This window comes from Lemur catta, chromosome 1, assembly GCF_020740605.2.
Source record: "Lemur catta isolate mLemCat1 chromosome 1, mLemCat1.pri, whole genome shotgun sequence".
Classification (NCBI taxonomy): Eukaryota; Metazoa; Chordata; class Mammalia; order Primates; family Lemuridae; genus Lemur; species Lemur catta.
Window position 1 is genome coordinate 12,389,514 of NC_059128.1, and position 19,960 is coordinate 12,409,473.

At 35.8% G+C, this 19,960-nt stretch overlaps 1 protein-coding gene across 2 annotated transcripts in view; it reads left to right on the forward strand.

Moving 5' to 3' along the window:
• The window catches only part of RPS6KA5 (ribosomal protein S6 kinase A5), a 144,988-nt gene that overhangs the window by 82,448 nt on the left and 42,580 nt on the right, over window positions 1-19,960 (forward strand). Inside the window, exons 1-3 of one of the 2 annotated variants that reach the window (XM_045561971.1) lie at window positions 8,865-9,006; window positions 10,783-10,898; window positions 13,881-13,988. Coding sequence is in view for 1 of the 2 variants with exons in the window: in XM_045561970.1 (XP_045417926.1) it covers window positions 10,783-10,898; window positions 13,881-13,988 (224 nt within the window). In the remaining variant the exon portion in view is untranslated. Of the gene's footprint in view, window positions 1-8,864; window positions 9,007-10,782; window positions 10,899-13,880; window positions 13,989-19,960 lie in introns of those variants that run through there. The other variant, XM_045561970.1, reaches the window with a different exon arrangement.

The window sequence follows — 19,960 nt, forward strand, 5'->3', positions numbered from 1 at the left end:
GATTATTTTGATGCCACTGGTAACTCTAGCCCAGAATCTGCCGCATTCCTGAGTCTGATACTCTCTGAGGCTGATAAAAACTTTTAAATTCAACTCAAATTTAATAGTATCCCTGATGGTCTTTTCCATATTTTGTCTTATTTGTTGTTTCACTGGCTGGCTAAGTTGTTTTTAGTTTCAAGGGCAAGCCCCAACCAAGTGGCTAGATCTCTAGATAAACAAAGAGGTGTAAAGACACCAGAGAGCAGTTTCAGCACATCCTCAGTAGTCAAGAGATCTTAGTGAAAATGAAAACCCCTTGCTCTGTTTCACTCTTCTTAAGCTCTGAACCCCATTAGTTCAATTGTAAATACAAATAAGCTCCTGGATAGCCATGCCAAGCAAGGGTAAAAGTCAGGGAGAAGTGATCCAAATACTTGGGGAGCATGGCACTGGGTGTGGTGCTGGGGCTGATAAAGTGCATGGTGTGGGCTCTCTGTGGGACCTGCTCTCAGTCAGCACTCACTGGTTGGTTTGTAAATAAACTTGATAGGAACTTTTCCATTCAAAGTTATAATGCTACCCCCAGAATATGCTGAAATAAAAAAAATAAAAAAGAAACAAAGTTATAATGCTGTCTTGAAGGTGATGTTCCTTAAATTTTCTTTGACTCACAACTCCTTGGCAAATCTGATAAGCTGTGGACCCTCTCTTCTCAGGAGAATGCACATATGCTTACATGTACTCAAAAAATTCTACATAATTTCAAAGAATTAACAGGAAGCACTTTCAGGATGGTTCATGGAACCTCCTTTTAATGCTCTAAAACTGACCATAAAAAATTGATCTTCCCCTTCCAGTAGGTCTCCAGTAGGGCTCTCTTGAACCTTCTACCAGTATTAGAATGTAAAATTCAACATGATGATAATGATTATGACAATGACTACCATTTATGGAACTTTTATTACTTGTCAGACGCTGTGCATTCTTCATATCCAATAGTGAACTCCGGGTAGTCCCTTCCAAACCTGTTCTTCCCCCATCCTTACCCATTTCAGGTGACACCCACTCTATCTCTTCAGTTGCTCAGGCATGCTGAATCCTTACCATTACTTGCTGTCACCTTCCTCCTGGCCACTAGCATCTCTCACCTGGTTTATTGCAAATGATCTCCCTACTTCCATCCTTTCTATTCTCAACACAGCAGCCAGAGTCATTGATTCTATTAAAATGAAAGTCATATCATAACATTATCCTACTCAGAAACCTTCAAAGGCTTCCCATTTAATTCAAAGTCAAAGATGAAATCCTTACGATGGCCAGAGCATCTGTGCCACACTGTTCACATAGAACACAATATGTTCTGTAGTACCTGATGTACAGAATAGCCCCAATAAAAGTCTGTAAGGCCCTATACAGTCTGGCCCACTGCCCTAACTCGGTCACTCTGTGGCCTTGGCTCTCCTACTACTTTTCCCTCATTCACTCTGTTCTAGCTACTTGGTCCCCTTTCTCTTAATCAGATACACCCGGCCTGCTCTGCCTAAGGATCTTTGCACTGGATGTTACTTCTGCATGGAACAGTCTTCCCCCAAATATTGGCTTAGCTCATGTCCTTGCTCTTTTAAAGTATTTGCTCAAAAGTTACCTCAGTGGGACCTATACTGAGCACCCTTTTAAATGTAATCCTCATCTCTACTCTGGTATTGCCTGTCCCCTTCTTTCTGGGCTTTTTTCCCCCATAGCAATCATGACCTTCCAATGTATTAATAGTATCTAATTTACTTACGTTTCTCTCTTCTCACTGGAATGCAAGCTTCACTAGAATAGAGATTTTTTTTTTTGTCTGTTTTGTTCAATGCTATGTGTGCAGTGCCTAGAAGAGTGACTGGTATATAATAAGGGCTCATATTGTTGAATGAAATGAATAAACCCTAGGAAATATATTATTTTTCTTTTTAAATACAGATTTAGATTCAGAGAGATTAAGCAACTTCCTCAAAGTCACAAAATTGAAAAGGGGTATATCTAAGATTTTTGGACTTTCTGACACACTTAAGACCTGTGTGCTTAACAACTGCATTGATTTCCCTTTCTTTTTTTTTTTTTTTGAGACAGAGTTTCGCTCTGTTGCCTGGGCTAGAGTGAGTGCCGTGGCATCAGCCTAGCTCACAGCAACCTCAAACTCCTGGGCTTAAGTGATCCTACTGCCTCAGCCTCCCGAGTAGCTGGGACTACAGGCATGCACCACCATGCCCGGCTAATTTTTTCTGTATATATTTTTAGTTGGCCAGATAATTTCTTTCTATTTTTAGTAGAGACAGGGGTCTCACTCTTGCTCAGGCTGGTCTTGAACTCCTGAGCTCCAGCGATCCATCCGTCTCGGCCTCCCAGAGTGCTAGGATTACAGGCGTGAGCCACCGCGCCCAGCCATGATTTCCCTTTCTAAAGATAAAAATATTTTTCTTGAGGATATGTAAAATCAAAGGTCAAAATGTAGTCCAGAACTATCAGTCTTACTCTATAGAGTAGAATATATTGCTAAGAGAAATTAAAGAAAACCTGATTATTGGAGAGTTATACCACATTTATGAGTTGGAAAACATTGTTAAAATTTCATTTCTCCTCAAGTTGAACTATAGATGCAAAATTGTCCAAATCAAAATTCAAAGCAGCCTTTTTTGTTGAGATTGGCAAGCTTACTCTAAAATTCCTATGCAAATATAAAGGTAACTAGAATAGCCCCTTCTAGTTTTTTAAATAGAAGAGTGAATGTAAAATCTGATTTCAAAACTACTATAAAGTTACAGTAATCGGGCCTGGTACAGTCCCAGTGTTTTGGGAGGATGAGATGGGAGGATCGTTTGAGGCCCAGAGTTCGACACCAACCTAAGCAACATAGTGAAACCTTGTCTCTACAAAAAATTAAAAAATTAGCCAGGTGTGGTGGCACATACCTGTAGTCCCAGCTACTCAGGAGGCTGAGGTGGGAGGATTGCTTGAGCCCAGGAGTTTGAGATTACAGTGAGCTATAACTGGGCCACTGCAGCCTAGCCTGAGTGATAGAGTAAAACCCTGCCTCTAAAAAAAATTTAAAAATAAAAAAGTTAGAGTAGTCAAGACAGTATGGTATGAGACATAAATCAATGGAATAGAATAGAGACTTCAGATATAGACCCACACTTACGTGGTCATTTGATTTTTGACAAATGTGCCAAAACAATTAGCAGTGAAACAAGTCTCTTCATCAAATGGTGCTAGAACAATCAGATATCTATATGGAAAAAAGTGAATCTCAATGCTTATTTTGCCCTGTACACAAAAATTAATTTGAAACAGATAGACTTAAATGTGAAAGCTAAAGGTATATAGCTTTTAGAAAAAAACATAGGAGAAATCTTTGACTTTTGTGGTAGACAAAGATTCCTCAAGACTCTAACCAAAAACAAAGTTGGACTTGATCAGAATTAAACATTTTCTGTTCATCAAGAGATAACCTTTAAGACAATAAAATGCAAGCCACAAACTCAGAGATATATGCTATACATGTCTTTGACAAAGGATTTGTATCCAAAATATATAAGAATGCCTTTGAATTAATAATTTAAAAAGAAGCTCCTGGAATGGCAGTGTGAGGAGCTCCATGTACCAGCTCTGCAGGGAAACAACCATAGCTAACAAAAGCTAAAATACAACCATTGAAGGCCAGGTATGATGGTTCATGCTTGTAATCCTAACACTTTGGGAGGCCAAGACAGGAGAATCATTTGAGGCCAGGAGTTTAAGACCAGCCTGGGCAACACAGCAAGAACCCATCTACAAAAAATTTAAAAAATTATCCGGGCATGGTGGCATGTGCCTATAGTGCTAGCTATTTTGGGAGGCTGAGGTGGGGACATAGCTTGAGCCTAGGAGCTCAAGGTTGCGAGGAGATATGATCACATCCCTGTACTCCAGTCTGGGCAACAGAGTAAGATCTCATCTCCAAAAAAAAAGAAAAAAGAAAAAAGACAGCCATTGAAAGTCTCTATAAGTTGTCCTAAGGGTGGCATATAGCAAAAAAAGAAATATTTATTCAAGAAAATCTAATAAACAAAGTCTGGGTAAGAACAGTGAGAGTAGGTGGCACTTGAGGCATGACTTCTCTCCTCTCGGTAAACAGAAGTGCCATTGAGGTGGGCGTGGCCAAGAAGATGGGGCTCCCTTTTCCCCCAGCTCCCAGTCAAGGGATGCATTATCTCACCAGGAGGGACAGGCCACCAGCATTTCTTATCCACCCCAGCTCCAAGTTACAAAGGCTAAATTCCTGATAAGTGATGCTAGGAGACTAGGGGTTTCTTTCTTCTAACCAGTCCCCCATTCATAGGGCAGAAAGTCTGTCCCAGGCTCTGCAGGGTCAGAATATAGAGTTCTGATCATCTTTGCCCCACTTTGCTTGTAGGGTGGAGGTTTCATGCTGGTAGAGGCAAGCTGAGAAGACCATAGACTACCATCCTCACCCAGAAAGAACCCTGCTAATAAAACATGGATGTCACTCCAAGAGAAATGGGAAACCATCCTCTTTAGCCCGAGCAATGGCTAGAGCTATTTCCTTAGGGGGAGAGGCAGTTCATAAGAACAGAGAGCTTTCAAGTTCTCACCAAAACAGCTGACAATATTGGAAACAGAGTATGTGGCTAAGTCAAAACCAAGGGTGCTTTTTTTGGGGGAAAAGAGATTTTGGTGGTAAGCAATTAAGAGAAGGCTGGTAGCCCCATTATTAGCAACAATTAAACTGTTGGATGTGGACAACTAAGAAGGGTCCTCCTGGGGTCAGAGAAAACTTCAAACACTGACCTCAAAAACTATTTCCACAAATGGGCCTGAATGTATTGTGTCAGACTGGAGTAATTTATACCCCAGAGTATTATTGAAAACAGTAAAGCAACTAGCCAGCAATTAGTGGAGCCAAACAGCTAGGCTTAATACCAGCAGATGTAGACAGCCTAACAGATCAGGGAAAGAGAGTGAAAAAGAGCCCTACTAGAACCATTTTGCAAATGCCCAAGGCTGTGCCCTCCAAGGAGCAATATCAAAGGCTTCACACTGCAGATAAAATAGATTTTACTAAAATGGTCAAGCCAGGTTATTAAATAAAGAAAAATAACAATAAAAACAAACCAAGGGTCAGAATGGAGGGCTGGAATCAAATCATAACTTGAATCCATCAGAAAAAAAGAAGAGAACCAAAAATGGTCAGTAGGAAGGCTAATATGACAAACTATAAATATGTACTTGCTGTTCTTTCTTCTCTTAGCTTTTTTGAAAGACAAAATTATGTAATATAAAGTAATTGCAGCAACGTATTGTTTGGTTTGTGACATATGTGGTCGTACTGTGTATAACAATAGCACAAAAGGAGGGAAGGGAGAATAGAGCTATATAGGATTACTGTTTCTGTGTATCATTGAAATTAAGTTAGTGTAAATCTGAAGCTGTTTTTGATAAGCTAATACTATGTGGTAAGCTGTAGAGCAACCACTAAGAAAATAACTCAAAAACATAAAGTGAGAATTCTTTAAAGGAATTAAAATGTTACACTAGCATATATTCAGTTAATGGAAAAGAGTAAAGGAAGACTAGAGGAACAAAAAATATGAAATATATAGAAAACAAAAAAGTAAAATGGCAGACATAAATCTATGTATGTCGACAATATTAAATGTGAATGGATTAAACATTTTAATCCAAAAGCAGAAATTTTCAGACTGAGAGGGGGAAGATCTAACTATATGCTGTTTATAGGAGGTACACTATAGATTCAAAGAGACAAATATAATAGATTAAAAGGAAAAATGGCAAAAATAGATAAATCATGGCAACAACCACAAAGCTGGAGTGGTTATGCTAATATCAGACAAAATCGACATAAAAATGCTACTAGAGATTAAAAAATACAATTCATAATTATAAAAAGGCCGATTTAATATATAGTCATCCCTCAGCGTCTTGGGAGATTGGTTCTAGGACACCTCATGGATACCAAAATCTTCTGATGTTCAAGCCCGTGTTATAAAATGGAGTAGTATTTGCATATAACTTATGTAAATCCCCTCCTGTACTTTAAAATCTCTAGATTATTTTTAATACCTACTACAAGGTAAATGCTATATAAATAGTTGTTATACTGTACTTTAAATTTTATATCATTCTTTATTGTTATATTGCTATTTTTTATTTTTTTTCCAAATATTTTTGATCAATGGTTGGTTGAGTTTGTCAGTGTGGAACCCATGGATACAGAGGCCGACTGCATGTACCTAACAATGTAGATCCAAAATATATGAACAAAAAATCAAAAGAAATGGAGGGAGAAATAGAGAATTCAATAATCAGATCCCATTCTCAATAACGTAAAAAGATTCAGCAAGGAAATAGAAGACTTGAACAATATAGTATAAACCACCTAGATATAACAGATATCTATAGAAATGTCTAAAGAGCAACTGCAGAATACATATTTTTCTCAAGTGCACATGGAACATTCTCTAGGGCAGACCATATGCCAGACCATTAAAAAAACTTAATAATGAAAACCATATGATCCTCTCAACAGACATAGAAAAAGCATTTGCCAAAATTTAACACTCCTTCATGAAAAAAACCCTCATTAGTAGAGATAGAAGTGAACTTCTCAACCTAATAAAGCCATGTGTGAAAAATCCACAGCTAACATAATACTTAATGGTGAAAGACTGAATGTTTTCCCCCTAAAATCAGAAACAGGGAAAGAATATTCATTCTCATCACTTTGTTCAAAATTATGGGCAAGTAAAGGCCTTCAGATTAGAAAGGAAGAAGAAGAACTCTAAAGTTGACATGATCTTGTAAATAAGAAGTCCTAAGGAATTCATTATATTACAAAAATCCATACATTATAAAAATTACTAGAACAAGTTCAGGAAAATTGTAGGACATAAGATACAAAAATTAATTGTATTTCTATATATTTGCGATGAAATTAAGAAAACTACTTCATGGTCAAAAAGAGTGAAATTCTTGGGAATACTTTTAACAAAAGAAGTGCAAAATTTATACTCTGAAAACTACAAATATTGTTGAAAGAATGAAAGAAGATCTAAATAAATGGAAAGACATCCCATGTTCATGGATTGGAGGCAGCTGTACTCATCACCATGTCACCAATATACTCCCATGTTCATGGATTAAAGACTTAAAATTGTTAAGATGACAATACTCCTCAAATTGATTTACAGATTTAACATAAGCTTTCTCAAAACTTTGTAGAAATTGACAAGTTGATCCTAAAATCCATATGGAAAATAAAGGGACCTAGAATAGCTAAAATAGTTTTAAAAAGGAAGAACAAAATTGGAAAACGTATACTTCCTGATTTCAGAATTTACTACAAAGCTACAGTAATATAGAAAGTGTGGCACTAGTATATAGATTGGTGGAATAGAATTGAGAATCCAGAAATCCTCACATTTACAGTTAGTTGATTTTTCAACAAAGGTGACAGCGAGGAAAGAGCAGTTTTTCAACTAATGGTGCTGAGACAACTGGATAGCTACCTGCAAAAGTATGAAGCTGGACCCATACCTTACAACATATACAAAAATTAACTCAAAATGGATCAAATAATAAAGGTAAGAGCTAAAACTAGAAAAGTCTTAAAAGAAAACATTAGGGTAAATTTTTGTGACATTGTTTTTGGCAATGATTTCTTAGATATGACACCAAAAGCACAAGCAACTAAGTAAAATAGATAAATTAGAATTTCTAGGGTACAGCAGGGGATGAAAATGTTTTGCAATTGATTATGGTCATGGTTGCACAACTCTGAATATACTAAAAACCATTGAATTTTACACTTCAAGTGGGTTAATTTCATGATATATGAATTACATCTCAAAAGAGTAAACCAAAAAGCACAAAACCCCACACAAACATTTAATAGGTACACTTCACAACATAAGATATAGAAATGTCTAATAAGTCAAGTCATAAAAAGATGCTAAATAATATTGTTGTTTAGGAAGATGACAACTTAAGATCATGAAATACTACAACATGCCAAACAGCACAACAAAATTATGATGACTGAGCTTACATACCAAGTGCTACCTTTTAAAGATTCCCACTAGCCTCTCATATCGCTGCCAGTGATCATAGCACTTACCTCATAATGACACTCCAGGTGTCATAGCTTCTGCTGTTATATCCCTTTGGCAGCCTTGGTATCTACTTTACCAATGCTGCAGCCTGGACCCTTGGATAGAGTTTGCTGTTCACCTTGTAAAGTATATAACACATAACCACCCCAAAAATGAAAACAACTTATTGAATGTCAAATCTTTACCTTGGGCTGTCAGGTCAATCTGTTCTAAAAGTAGGAATTAGGTTACTTGATACTTTAGGTTTGTCTTCTAAAATTTGTAGTTGCTTTTCTCAATCTCCCAGTAAATGGAAAAATAAAGCAATTTCTATGTGCCAAGCAACAGTAATTTATAAGTAGTTATTATACCTGTTTTATAGATAAAGAACTGAAGCTCAGAGAGGCTTAATTTGCTCAGGGCAGGACAGCATTGGAGCCATGTGTGGTGCAGGTCTATCAACTCCAAAACCCTGGTTCTTTTGACTATGTCATGGTGCATCTGAGACAAGAGTACGTTAACATTTTTTTTTTAACAATGGACTGGCCTTTTGAGTTTCAGTGTGATTTTTTTCCAGAGACCCTATTTAACATGTATTCCAATATAAAAAATTAGTGTTCAATTATTAATTAATACAGTAAGCATCTAGTGAGTGCTTACTGCATGTAGGTACTATGTTGGGTATGTGGTGGTGAATATATTGATCTTAACTTTAACAGAGAAAGCAAGTATACAAATAAACATTTGCAGCACCGTGAGATAACTGCAGTGATAGAAGTCTTTAATGAGTATGATGGTAACATATGAGGCAGTGATCAATTCTGCTGGAGGGGCCATAGAAGATGAAATGATCAAATTTAAGGCTGTGCAGGTGTGTCCCTTGAAATGTGGGTGCCTATTTCTGTGTCATGACTGTCTATGGAAACCGTATCTGCATAAACACCAGTATTAAGTTTAAGTAAATAACTACTTTAAAGTAGAAAAAAATTCATTGTTAGTTTGCAGGAATGCCGTGTTCCTTTACACCTTTTTAATAATTAGCTTTGTGTTCAGATATAATTAAAACTCCTTGACAAAATACAAAAGCCTTAAAAGGCAAATGCTTTTTTGCTGACATGTGGCTTGTAAAATACTTTGCGAAACAACTAGCTATTAGAATTCTTTAATTCTGTTGCATCTGCTTTTTGGAATTTAAAGTTAAATGGGCAAGATAAAAGAAAAATTTGGGAGTTTATGAAGAATTTGCTCTATTCTTTTATCAAACTGTGGTAAACTTAACAAGTGAATATACTTGAGATATATGCTTTTCAAATTTTTCAGGAGAAAAGCTTTAAATTGTGTTCATGACTATTTTCTAGAGGTAAAGTGTTTCTCACACATAATTATTGTGTGTTAATGTAGCAGTGGTTAGTTTCTGATGAAATTTTAAATTTTAAAATTTTTTGCAACATTTATTTAACAAAAAGTTTATTATTCCATAGGATTTTTTTTTTTTTTTTTTTTTTTGAGACAGAGTGTTGCTTTGTTGCCCTGGCTAGAGTGAGTGCCGTGGCGTCAGCCTAGCTCACAGCACCCTCAAACTCCTGAGCTTAAGCGATCCTACTGCCTCAGCCTCCCGAGTAGCTGGGACTACAGGCATGCGCCACCATGCTCGGCTAATTTTTTCCATATATATTTTAGTTGGCTAGATAATTTCTTTCTATTTTTAGTAGAGATGGGGTCTTGCTCTTGCTCAGGCTGGTCTTGAACTCCTGACCTCGAGCGATCCACCCGCCTCGGCCTCCCAGAGTGCTAGGATTACAGGCGTGAGCCACCGCGCCCGGCCATTCCATAGGATTTTGAGCAGTTTCTAATATTGCTTTATATAGTTGTTACCTAAAAATAATGAATAATGAAATAAGTTTTCAGTTTATCAATAAATGTCTTATTGGAGTCAATTATTAACATACTTGGTTATTTTTTTTTAATTTAACAGGTCTCTTAGTTATTTCTTAATGTAGCCTTTTGTCTCCTATGTCATTATTCCTGTTGGATAAATAGGACAAATTGAAAGGGAAATGAGAATCTTTTAGTTTCAGAATCTTTGATTTGGCCAAGTTGCACTACTTTTACTTTGGGGCTAAATGGAGCAATAAGAAGGCTACCTGCTGCCTAATATACATTTTTGTAAGTGTGCACAGACAATTCTGGAAAATAGGGAATCTGCCTGCAGGTCTTAAAAATAGTGATTGGAAACTATTACAAATGAAAAGCTGGGACTTCTGTGCTTTTTGTTTTGGTTTCCCAGTGGCTGATATTTTGCTACTCCAAAGTAAATTAAGTATCCATCATCGTGTGGTGATAGCAGAGGTTTCTGAGATGCTACATTTGGGAAAATGTATTTAAATATATGTGGGTTTTATTTAATAGTTTTAATAGCAATACTCTTTGCAAATTCATTTGATTGTAGTTTAAGGTAGACATTGTTTTATGAAATTGTATTACTATATGAATCTAGTACTATATCTATATGAAACTGTATACTCTATACTAAGAATTATACAAAAAACGATATATTAAAAATCAGTGCCTTATGGTTAATGAAGGAAATACTGTCTTTCATTTATGAATACAAGTCAAAGAAAGAAAAAATATATTTCATTTTTAGATTATATAAATGGTGGAGAACTTTTTACTCATCTTTCTCAAAGAGAGCGTTTCACAGAGCACGAGGTGCAGATCTATGTTGGAGAGATTGTGCTTGCCCTCGAACATCTCCACAAGGTAAGACACTTCATCTTTGTGGTTTCTTTTCTTGAAAAATCTAGTAACTGAGGTAACGATGGAGCTAAGAGACCTAATATTTTTGTATGTCGTTGTCTTGATGGCGACTGGGAAAGCAAACTTATAGAACATTGCCAGTTTTCTCAATTTTATAGTTCCCTTTTTAAAAGTCTACTTTCCTATTATAGTTGCTGTGATGCAGATTAAAAAGATAGAATCTGAGCAATTTTTGGCTTTCTTCATGAAAAATCCGAATGCTTATTTATTACAAAGTATCATTAGAATAAAAGCATCTAATTCTTAAAATAACCTATAAAATGAAACCATAAATCATAATATTTATTTTCTTAATTATAACTTACTCCACTGCAGACTCTGCCTATATATCTTCAGGTATTTCCTGATTAGGCTGGTGAATGAGAGTTATTTCCCACTCTTCCAATCTGGCTTTCTTTTCCATTTGTTTTGTCCCTGACACCCTCTCTCGTCCCCACTCCGTCCCTCCTCCTCCTCCATTATCTCCATGTAGCATGAACTCTGTTACTGTTATAATGGAATTCATGTTCATGACTCTGTGTGAACTCTACAAAAATCAGTTTAAACTTTTTTAATATTATCAGTCCAAGAAATTTTGACTTTTTTTTTTCATAATGAGAAAACATTATTGTGGAAGCAAAGTCATTATGTGGATCGGGCCTGTGTGTTTTTCTGTAGAGATGGAAAATACTCAAGTAATTTTTACTAAAGGTGTATGAGACCCTAAGGAGACCAATATTACAGTCACTAAATTAGGACAAGTCGGGTACATCATGAAGCCACTCTTCTTTGTTATGTTGTTTGCAGGTCCTATACTAGCTTAAGATAAATAGAGATTAAAGTGCTGATTAAAGAGCATAGAAAAAAAGGGAGAGAATTGAAGGGAAAAGTAAGGAAGAAGGGTGAAAGTTCTAAAGGGGCGGGGAGATTAGAGTAGCAAGATGGAGATAATAAATGAGAGAGGCTGTGAGAAAAGATGATGGGAAGATACAAGAAGAAAAGGCAGTGATCAAGAAAAGGGTAGATCCAGCTCAGAGCAGAAACAAGACTGGATGGGTGTGGGTCGAGGGAGATGGTTCAGAATAGGAACCTTAAGAAGAGTAAATGATAAATGTCTGAGGACAAGGAGAGAAAGTGTAAAGGCATTGGGGTTCCAGGCTGCAATACAGTCGAGAGAAAGGGAAGAGAAGAGCAATAAAGTAGGGAGTGGAACTTAGGTCGTGGGACAGACATGTGTTCTTCTTCTGGCAGAATTTTCACTAGCTGACAAGCTTTCTGCCTGTGGTTATTTTTGTGGGGTATAAAGTTGTTAAGACATCTTTATATAAGAAACAAATTGGACCCAGGAATAGGCTGCAAAGACCTTTGAAATTTATGATTAGGAGTATTAGATGTAAGCCTTTACAATATAAAAACAATGGTAGAAATCATCATAAATGTGGGTAAAAACAAACAGCATGCAAAGCCCTGATAAGTAAGCTAGAAATTTCAGTTTTTAATTTATGTGAAACTTTAATCCTGTGAATTATGTTTATTAAGGGAAAATCCACTAACATTCGTTATTATTAAAACAGTAAGAAACATGGAGGTAGAGAACATAATGAATACTAGGCATAAATGTAATTGGTATGGAATGAAAGTAATAGAACAAATCAGATCTCAGTTAACGTTCTTTTAATATTACTGCCCTAGAAAGATAAGTATAACAGTCATACAGATAAGTATAAACCAAAGCCAGCAGTGTTAATTGTGATACAGCTATGAACACTGGGCTCCACAGGAGGAGACAAAAATGGATGTTTACTTGGAAGTGATGAGGTAAAACACGATAATAAATGATTTGTTCCTAAAATCTTTTCCAAAGAGTTTGTTTAAAAAAAAAAAAAAGTACTACTGGTTGTTAGATGCATGTAGTGCTTTAAGTCAAATGTCAGTTCAAGGTAGACTGTAGATATTTTTCTTCCTGTCTTTCTTACAAAACACTGAAGTTCTTAGAGGAAAATTGCCTAGTGATTTTCTTTGTGTAATTTTGACTTCAATTTTAAGAGATCATTACAAACTTTTTCACATGCTTAGTGTTGAGAAAAGCAATATTTCTAAGTTTAAAAATATTTAATTCAGACTGGCATACCTAAAAACATGAAACATAGAATACACATAGGTCAAACACCTCTTATGTAACTTCAATTTATTGATGTTAAATAGCTAAAGTAATAGCTGAAGTATTTTGCTATAAAACTTCCATGAAAAACAAAATAGAGAAATATGTTATTTAATTGATTTACTTTGCTTATTTAGAACTGAAGTTCAACTAAAATTAACCTATAATCTTCAATCTTTGTGTTTAAGAGCCTATTATTCAACAAGCCTTTATTAATTACCTATTTGACACATGGCACTGGGCAAATTACTGGATAAATGCATAAAAAGTGAAAAATAGAGTTAGGGTATAGGTATATTGAGACACACAGGAAATACCTAGAAAGTATAAGTCATGTATAGGTAGGTCCAATGTACACACAGGTGCTGTGAAATGAAAAGCAAGGAAATGACCAGGGTGGGATCTGGTCAGTCGGGAGAGCCTTCTGAAGCCATATGAAATGATGGACAAGAATTGGCTAAGAAAGCACCTGAAGGTCATCTTGAATGAGAATGAAATAAGAATGGAGACATGAAGAAACAGTAGTCAACAAGGAGACTCTAAAGAAGCTGGCTGAGCAGGGTTAGACCCTTGTTACTAAGAGAACAAAGACATGGTTGGAGAGGTCCAGGGAGCCACGCAGATGAGCCCTCAGATGGAGGAATTTACATTTGCCCTGACCAGTAACTAAGTAACCAGTCATAGGATTCTGAGGAGGGTCATGCTTTTTTTAAAAAATAGGTAAAGACTGTCCTAATTCATTTTTTGGAAATTATTTTTACATGTCTATTTATTTGTTTTTGCAGTTGGGGATTATATACCGTGACATTAAGCTTGAGAATATTCTCCTTGATTCTAATGGCCACGTGGTACTGACAGATTTTGGTCTGAGTAAGGAGTTTGTGGCTGATGAAGTGAGTATAATATTTCAATTTAAAGTTCGTAATAACAATGTAAACAATGAAATATTAGCTGTAGAATAAACATTTAACAGAACAGTGCCATGTGGATTATGGACTTTTGTGAAGGTTTGCCCAGGGTAACATTTTGATATGAATAACTGTAAAGATTTTTAGCTTAAAATTACCATGGAATAATCCTGTTAGAATTGAAGTAAACTTTTGATGGATATATCAGAATTCCCTGGTTTAAAAACATGACAACTATGCATTTAACTTTCCCGATAAAATATGTAAAGTATAACTGAAAAACTAAATAACTCTTTTGGCCCTTCAGGAGAGTTATGGCTTAGATGACGGTCAATAAAGAATCACAATACAAGGCACATACAGTTTACACTATAAGTACAAAGTAGGACATGCTATGAAGGCCCTTTGAATTCACTGGACAAGAATGACAAGTATCTACTAGATCCAGTTCTTTAATAATCTTGCTGTCATTTACTCAAAGTGAGTTAAAATATAGTAACCAATGTGTGGATTTTAGATATGGAGGACTTTACATTGTCAGTATTAATTAGAACTTGTTTAATATTACAAATACATTTAATTACATTGAAAATTATGTATCTATTATAATTAAGTGCTCTTTATGTAGCAGTTATAATAAAAATCATATTATTACACTACTAGTTATTCAAGATAACTAAGTAAATTTCAATGCCCGTTTCATTTCTATCCAGGAAATGGTTGGTATAGAATATAGAGTCATAGTAAAATTTTTTGTAGTGAATGACTTTGTTATAAAACACATCATTCTTGGGTTCTAAGTTAGGTGTATTGCTTTTTGGAATATTGCCAAAGCAATCCTAGCCAAGTGAGAGATAAATGCTGAAATTATAAAAATTAAAGGTCCAATTTTTTATCATATCTATATTCATTCAGTTTACTTGTTCAATGAATATTTGTTGATCAGCTCCACTATGCTAGGGACTAGACAATATGATGGTAAATAAAATGGAAATGATCTCAGCCTTCATGAAGCTGTGAGTGTAACAGATTAAATGTTTCTTTTTTTTTTCACCCCCCTGCCCCCCCCAGATTAAATATGTTTATTGTTGCTTCCTCACTAAACCCTACTAAAGTAAAAAGTAAAAGGGTAAAATAAGCATGCATTCAGAAGGGAGAGGAGAAATAGCAACCACATTTTGGAAGATGGACAGCAGAGAGACTAGTAACCATTTAGCATCCCTGGTACATCCTAAGCAAGTAATATGAGAAGTCTAAAAGCAGGTTGTTTTGTACTTCTGACCTCCCAAAAAGGCTCAGGACTTGGAGGCAACCAGGTATCCCTCACAGTAGGAGTACATGTAATGTAGGACCCAGCAGGATTGGTCAGAAGTCTGTATGAGAAACAGGTAACCCCCAGATCCTATCTCTGCCCCTACCCACATAGGCAGCTGTGCCTTCTTCACCCTCAGGGAAGACTGAAAAGGTCTGTGGATTCTGGGACAGTGGGCACAGCTGAGGATGAGGGTACCACACAGAAAGTAGTGGGTAATGGACTCTGTGACTCCCTTGGCCTCTTTCTACCACTTTACTCTGGGCACAGGGGCTTCCCAGGCAGGAGCTGGGAGGGTTCCTCTCTGAGAAACCAAGAACAAAAAATCTATAGATGCTGTCACTTGGGGGTTTTGCCAGTGAACTGGCCAAGCCAGAGCTATCTCCAGAGAAGCCTGTGACTTGACAAGCCCAGCCTGTGCCACAGTAGCATGTTTGTGATGTCACTATTTTTTTTATATTTTCATAACTGTATTTCAGCATAATTAATTTCCTCTGTAATAATATGTGTTTAAAAACATTAATCTGAGAAGGGATCCGTAGGCTTCCAGAGACTGCCAAGGGGTCCTTGGCATATAGAAGTGTCAAACTCCCCCTGTAGAGAGAGATTTGGTGATCACTTTTCCTCTTTCCATGGAACCATGCGTTCATTGACCCATTCACTCCATCAATATTTGTTGAGGGCTTTCTATGTGCTAGACAGTAGGCTAGGGGCTGGTAATACAATAAAAATAATCAATGAATGAATCCTGTGTTTATAGGTATGTGTGGCTGATCATTCAGCAGTAGGTGGAAACAGACTTTGGCCTGGGGAACAGCAAATGTTAGAACACAGAACAAAACTACACAAACAAAAATCACCGTTGACCAGAGTTGTTAGGTATTAATACAGTAAAATAAATTAGTCATAAATGCTGTGTGACTAGATCAGCTGGCGTACCCCTCACAAGAGAAGACTGTTGTATTTCTTTTAGTCATGGGGCAACAGCCACCCCTCAAGGGAATGAAGGGGAGATTCCAGGCGGGGAGCGGAGTCTCACACCTGTAATCCTAGCACTCTGGCAGGCGGAGATGGGCGGATTGCTTGAGCTCAGGACTTTGAGGCCAGCCTGAGAAAGAGTGAGACCCCGTGTCTACTAAAAAACAGAAAAATTAGCTGGGTGTTATGGCGTGCAACTGTAGTCCTTGCTACTCAGGAGGCTAAGGGAGGAGGATTGCTTGAGGTTGTAGTGAGATACGATGACGTCACTGCACTCTACTCAGGGCAACAGAGTGAGACTGTCTGCAAGAAAAAGAGGGATATTCCAATCAGTGCTTAGTTGTTTGGGTGCAAAAGTGAAATATTGGAGTTCAAGCTGAAGTAGAGAAGTAATTGCTAAGTGCCCTTATCATTCACTGACTATAACCTGGCCTGTTTAACATAACAATTAAGCTATATGGTTATATCTCTCTCATTTTTACTCTTAGCCATAGAGGACATATTTGTCATGCTAAGCTTCAGATTTAACTCTCAGGGCTCAGATAGGAATTTTCCTTTTCTGAGTCCCCTAAAACTTGATCAATTGGTCCTTTGCTCCCCTGATTCTACCAGCATCTGTTTGGCAAGTTTACCTACCTAGACCCTTTCCATCTTAAAAATATTCCCATGAAACCATTTGTTTTGATTGGCTAACATTCTTTTTTGGTTTTACATGTCAGCCCAGCCCACATGTATCAGAATATTATCCTTCTTGCAACAAATTTCTTTTTTCTCTTTTCCCACTCTGCCTCCTTGGTTTCCAAGATACATTTCTAACTGTCTTCTTTCCTCTTTAACCTCTTCCTCTTTGACCCTTTCTGTCACCATTTAAGCATTGCTTAGTCTCTCCTATCTTAACATTTTAAAAATGGACAAATGGATGGGACTAACTAATGAACAAATAAAAAAAAATTTCAGAATCCCATATTCCCATGTAGGTGTTGTCTTGTTCTTTCTATACATTGTCACTCACTCCTCAGTCTACTCCATTGTGGCTTGCACCCCCTAATTGACTGAAAGTGTTCTTGCCAATGTCACTATTGACCTCCATTTTGTTATAACATTAATACTTTTTAGTCCTTGTCTTACTTGACTGCCCAGTAGTGTTGAGCTAGAAATTGCCTCTCACCTTGACTCTGTGACATGACACTTCCCTGACTTTCAAACTTCTCTCTCTCTCCCTCACTCTCTCACTCTCACTGTCTTTTACAGGCTCTTCCTCTTCTGCCCGAGGGTTCCTTACAGCTCAATCCTAGGTATTCCTCTCTTTTTATGCTGTACTCTCTCTGTATATGCTGCTTATTCCCAAATACATATGGCCAACCCTTACCTCTCTTCTGGGCTCAAGACCCAATATGCCCATATTGCATCTCCACTTGACTCACAGGCTCCTCAAACTAAGCATTTCCGAAACTGAACTAATCTCCTACTCAAATGTGCTTCTCACAATTTTAGATATTATAAATTATGATCTCATTTGTTCTGGGAAATGTATTTATATTTAATTTTTAAGAATTTACTTTTTGTATGTGTTTGGTGTTTCTGTTCATGTATAATACTCATCTCTGTATGTTCATTAATAATTCAAAAAGTATTTATTTAGTACCTGCTGTTGCCAGATACTGTACCAGACTCTATAAATATAGTGGTGAATGAACATAACAAGTTCCTTGCTCTCATGAGCCTGTATTCTAGAGGTATTTGTCAAATATTCATACAACCATTTCTAGATAAGAGTTTGCTAGCCTGGTCTATATACAGGGTAAAATTGATTTTCTTAGAAACTTTAAAAATCCTTTTATATGATAATGAACACTTTATAAAATTTGATGCTTGTACTGATATGTTCCTGAAACAAACTTTACTCTCCATGATAATATATATTTTTTATACATTGATGGATTTTGTTTGCTAGTATTTTATTTAGAATTTTATTGTCTAAGTTGACCTACAATTTTCCTTTATAATATTGCATTTGTCATTGGTAACAAGCTTAGTATAACCATTGGTACCAAGGTTATACTAACATCATGAAATGGATTTGAAATATTTATATAAAATCAAGATCATTTTTTCTCTAAAGGCTTCGGTGAATGCATTTCCATAGCTTTCAGGGTCTATGTTTTCTTTTTATTTTTTTTTTCTTTTAGGTGAGTGTAAGTAGCTTTTCGAATACCGATTTAATTTTTTTAAAATATTTATAGATATATTTAAGTTTTTCATTTCTTCTTGAGTCAATTTTGATAAATTTATTTTTATAGAAAATGTTATATTTTGTCTTTTTAAATTTTTGACATCAGTTTGTTCAGAATTTCCTTATTTTTAAAAATCCATTTTAGCTATGGTAATATTTCCTTTTAAATTGCTAATATTATTGATTTTTAATTTTTCTTGATCAATTTGCCTAAGGTTTGTCCATTTTATTAGTCTTTCATAAGAAACAGCTTTTGTCAAGCCTCTCAAGTTTTTTTCTATTTCTTTATGTTTCTTTATTACTTTGTTCCTTTTACTTTCCGTAAGTTTCTTTCATATTCTTTTTCTAAACTTCTGAATTGGACATCTAGCTCACTAATATTTAATCTTTCTTTTTTAATAAACCTATGACTTTCTAAGAACAGCTCTAGCTGCATCCCACAAGTTCTCATATATAATATTTTAATTTTTATTCTAATACTCATTGTCATTTTTGGAGGGGCATGAACTATTTAGAAATGTGTTTTTAAGTTTTCAAATACAAGGATATTTTGTTTATCTTTTTGTAAATTAGTTCTGGTTTTATTACTTTAGTGACTGGAGAACAAAATGTATGCAATTTTATTTCAATGGCATTTGATATTTGCTTTGTGACCTAGTACGTGGTTAATTTCAGTAAGTGTGTCACATATGCCAGAAAAGACGGTACATTCTCTAATTGCTGGATATATGGTTTTGTATATTTTCATGAACATTGTTCATATCTTTTATATCTTTACTAATACTTTCCTGCTTGATCTGTCAGTTTTAAGAGAGATACTTAAAATACCGCTATGATTGTGGATTTGTCCATTTCTCCTTGAAGATCTGTTTTTGTTTCATATATTTTAAGGCTCTTCAAAAAATTTTGAGGGTATTCAGGTTTGGAATAATATTATTTCTCTAGTGAAATGTTCCTTTTAATATTATGCAATGACCCTATTTAATTTTAATAATCCTATTTGCCATAAAGTTTATTTTTCGTGCTATTAATAAAGATACTCCAGCTCTTTATTGGTTAGTGCCGGTCTGATATATCTTTTTCCATCTTTTTACTTTTAATCTTTGTCATTATGTTTTAGATGTAGTTTTTGTAAATAACATAGCTGGGATTTTTTTAAACTAATAATATCAAAACTTTTAATTTTTGCTCTGAAAGATTTATATAAAGTCACAAGTAGAAAGCATGATACAATAAACTCCCATGTATACATCAACATGCTTTCAGCAGTTAATCAGGATTTTGCCACATTTGATTTATCTTTTTTTTACTTCCTTAGTTAAGCATTTCATAGAAAATCCTAGACATTACACTTTTTCTCCCCCAAATGTTTCAGTGTGCTTCTCTAAGATACATGACTGCCATTGTATTACTACATCCAACAGAAGTAATATT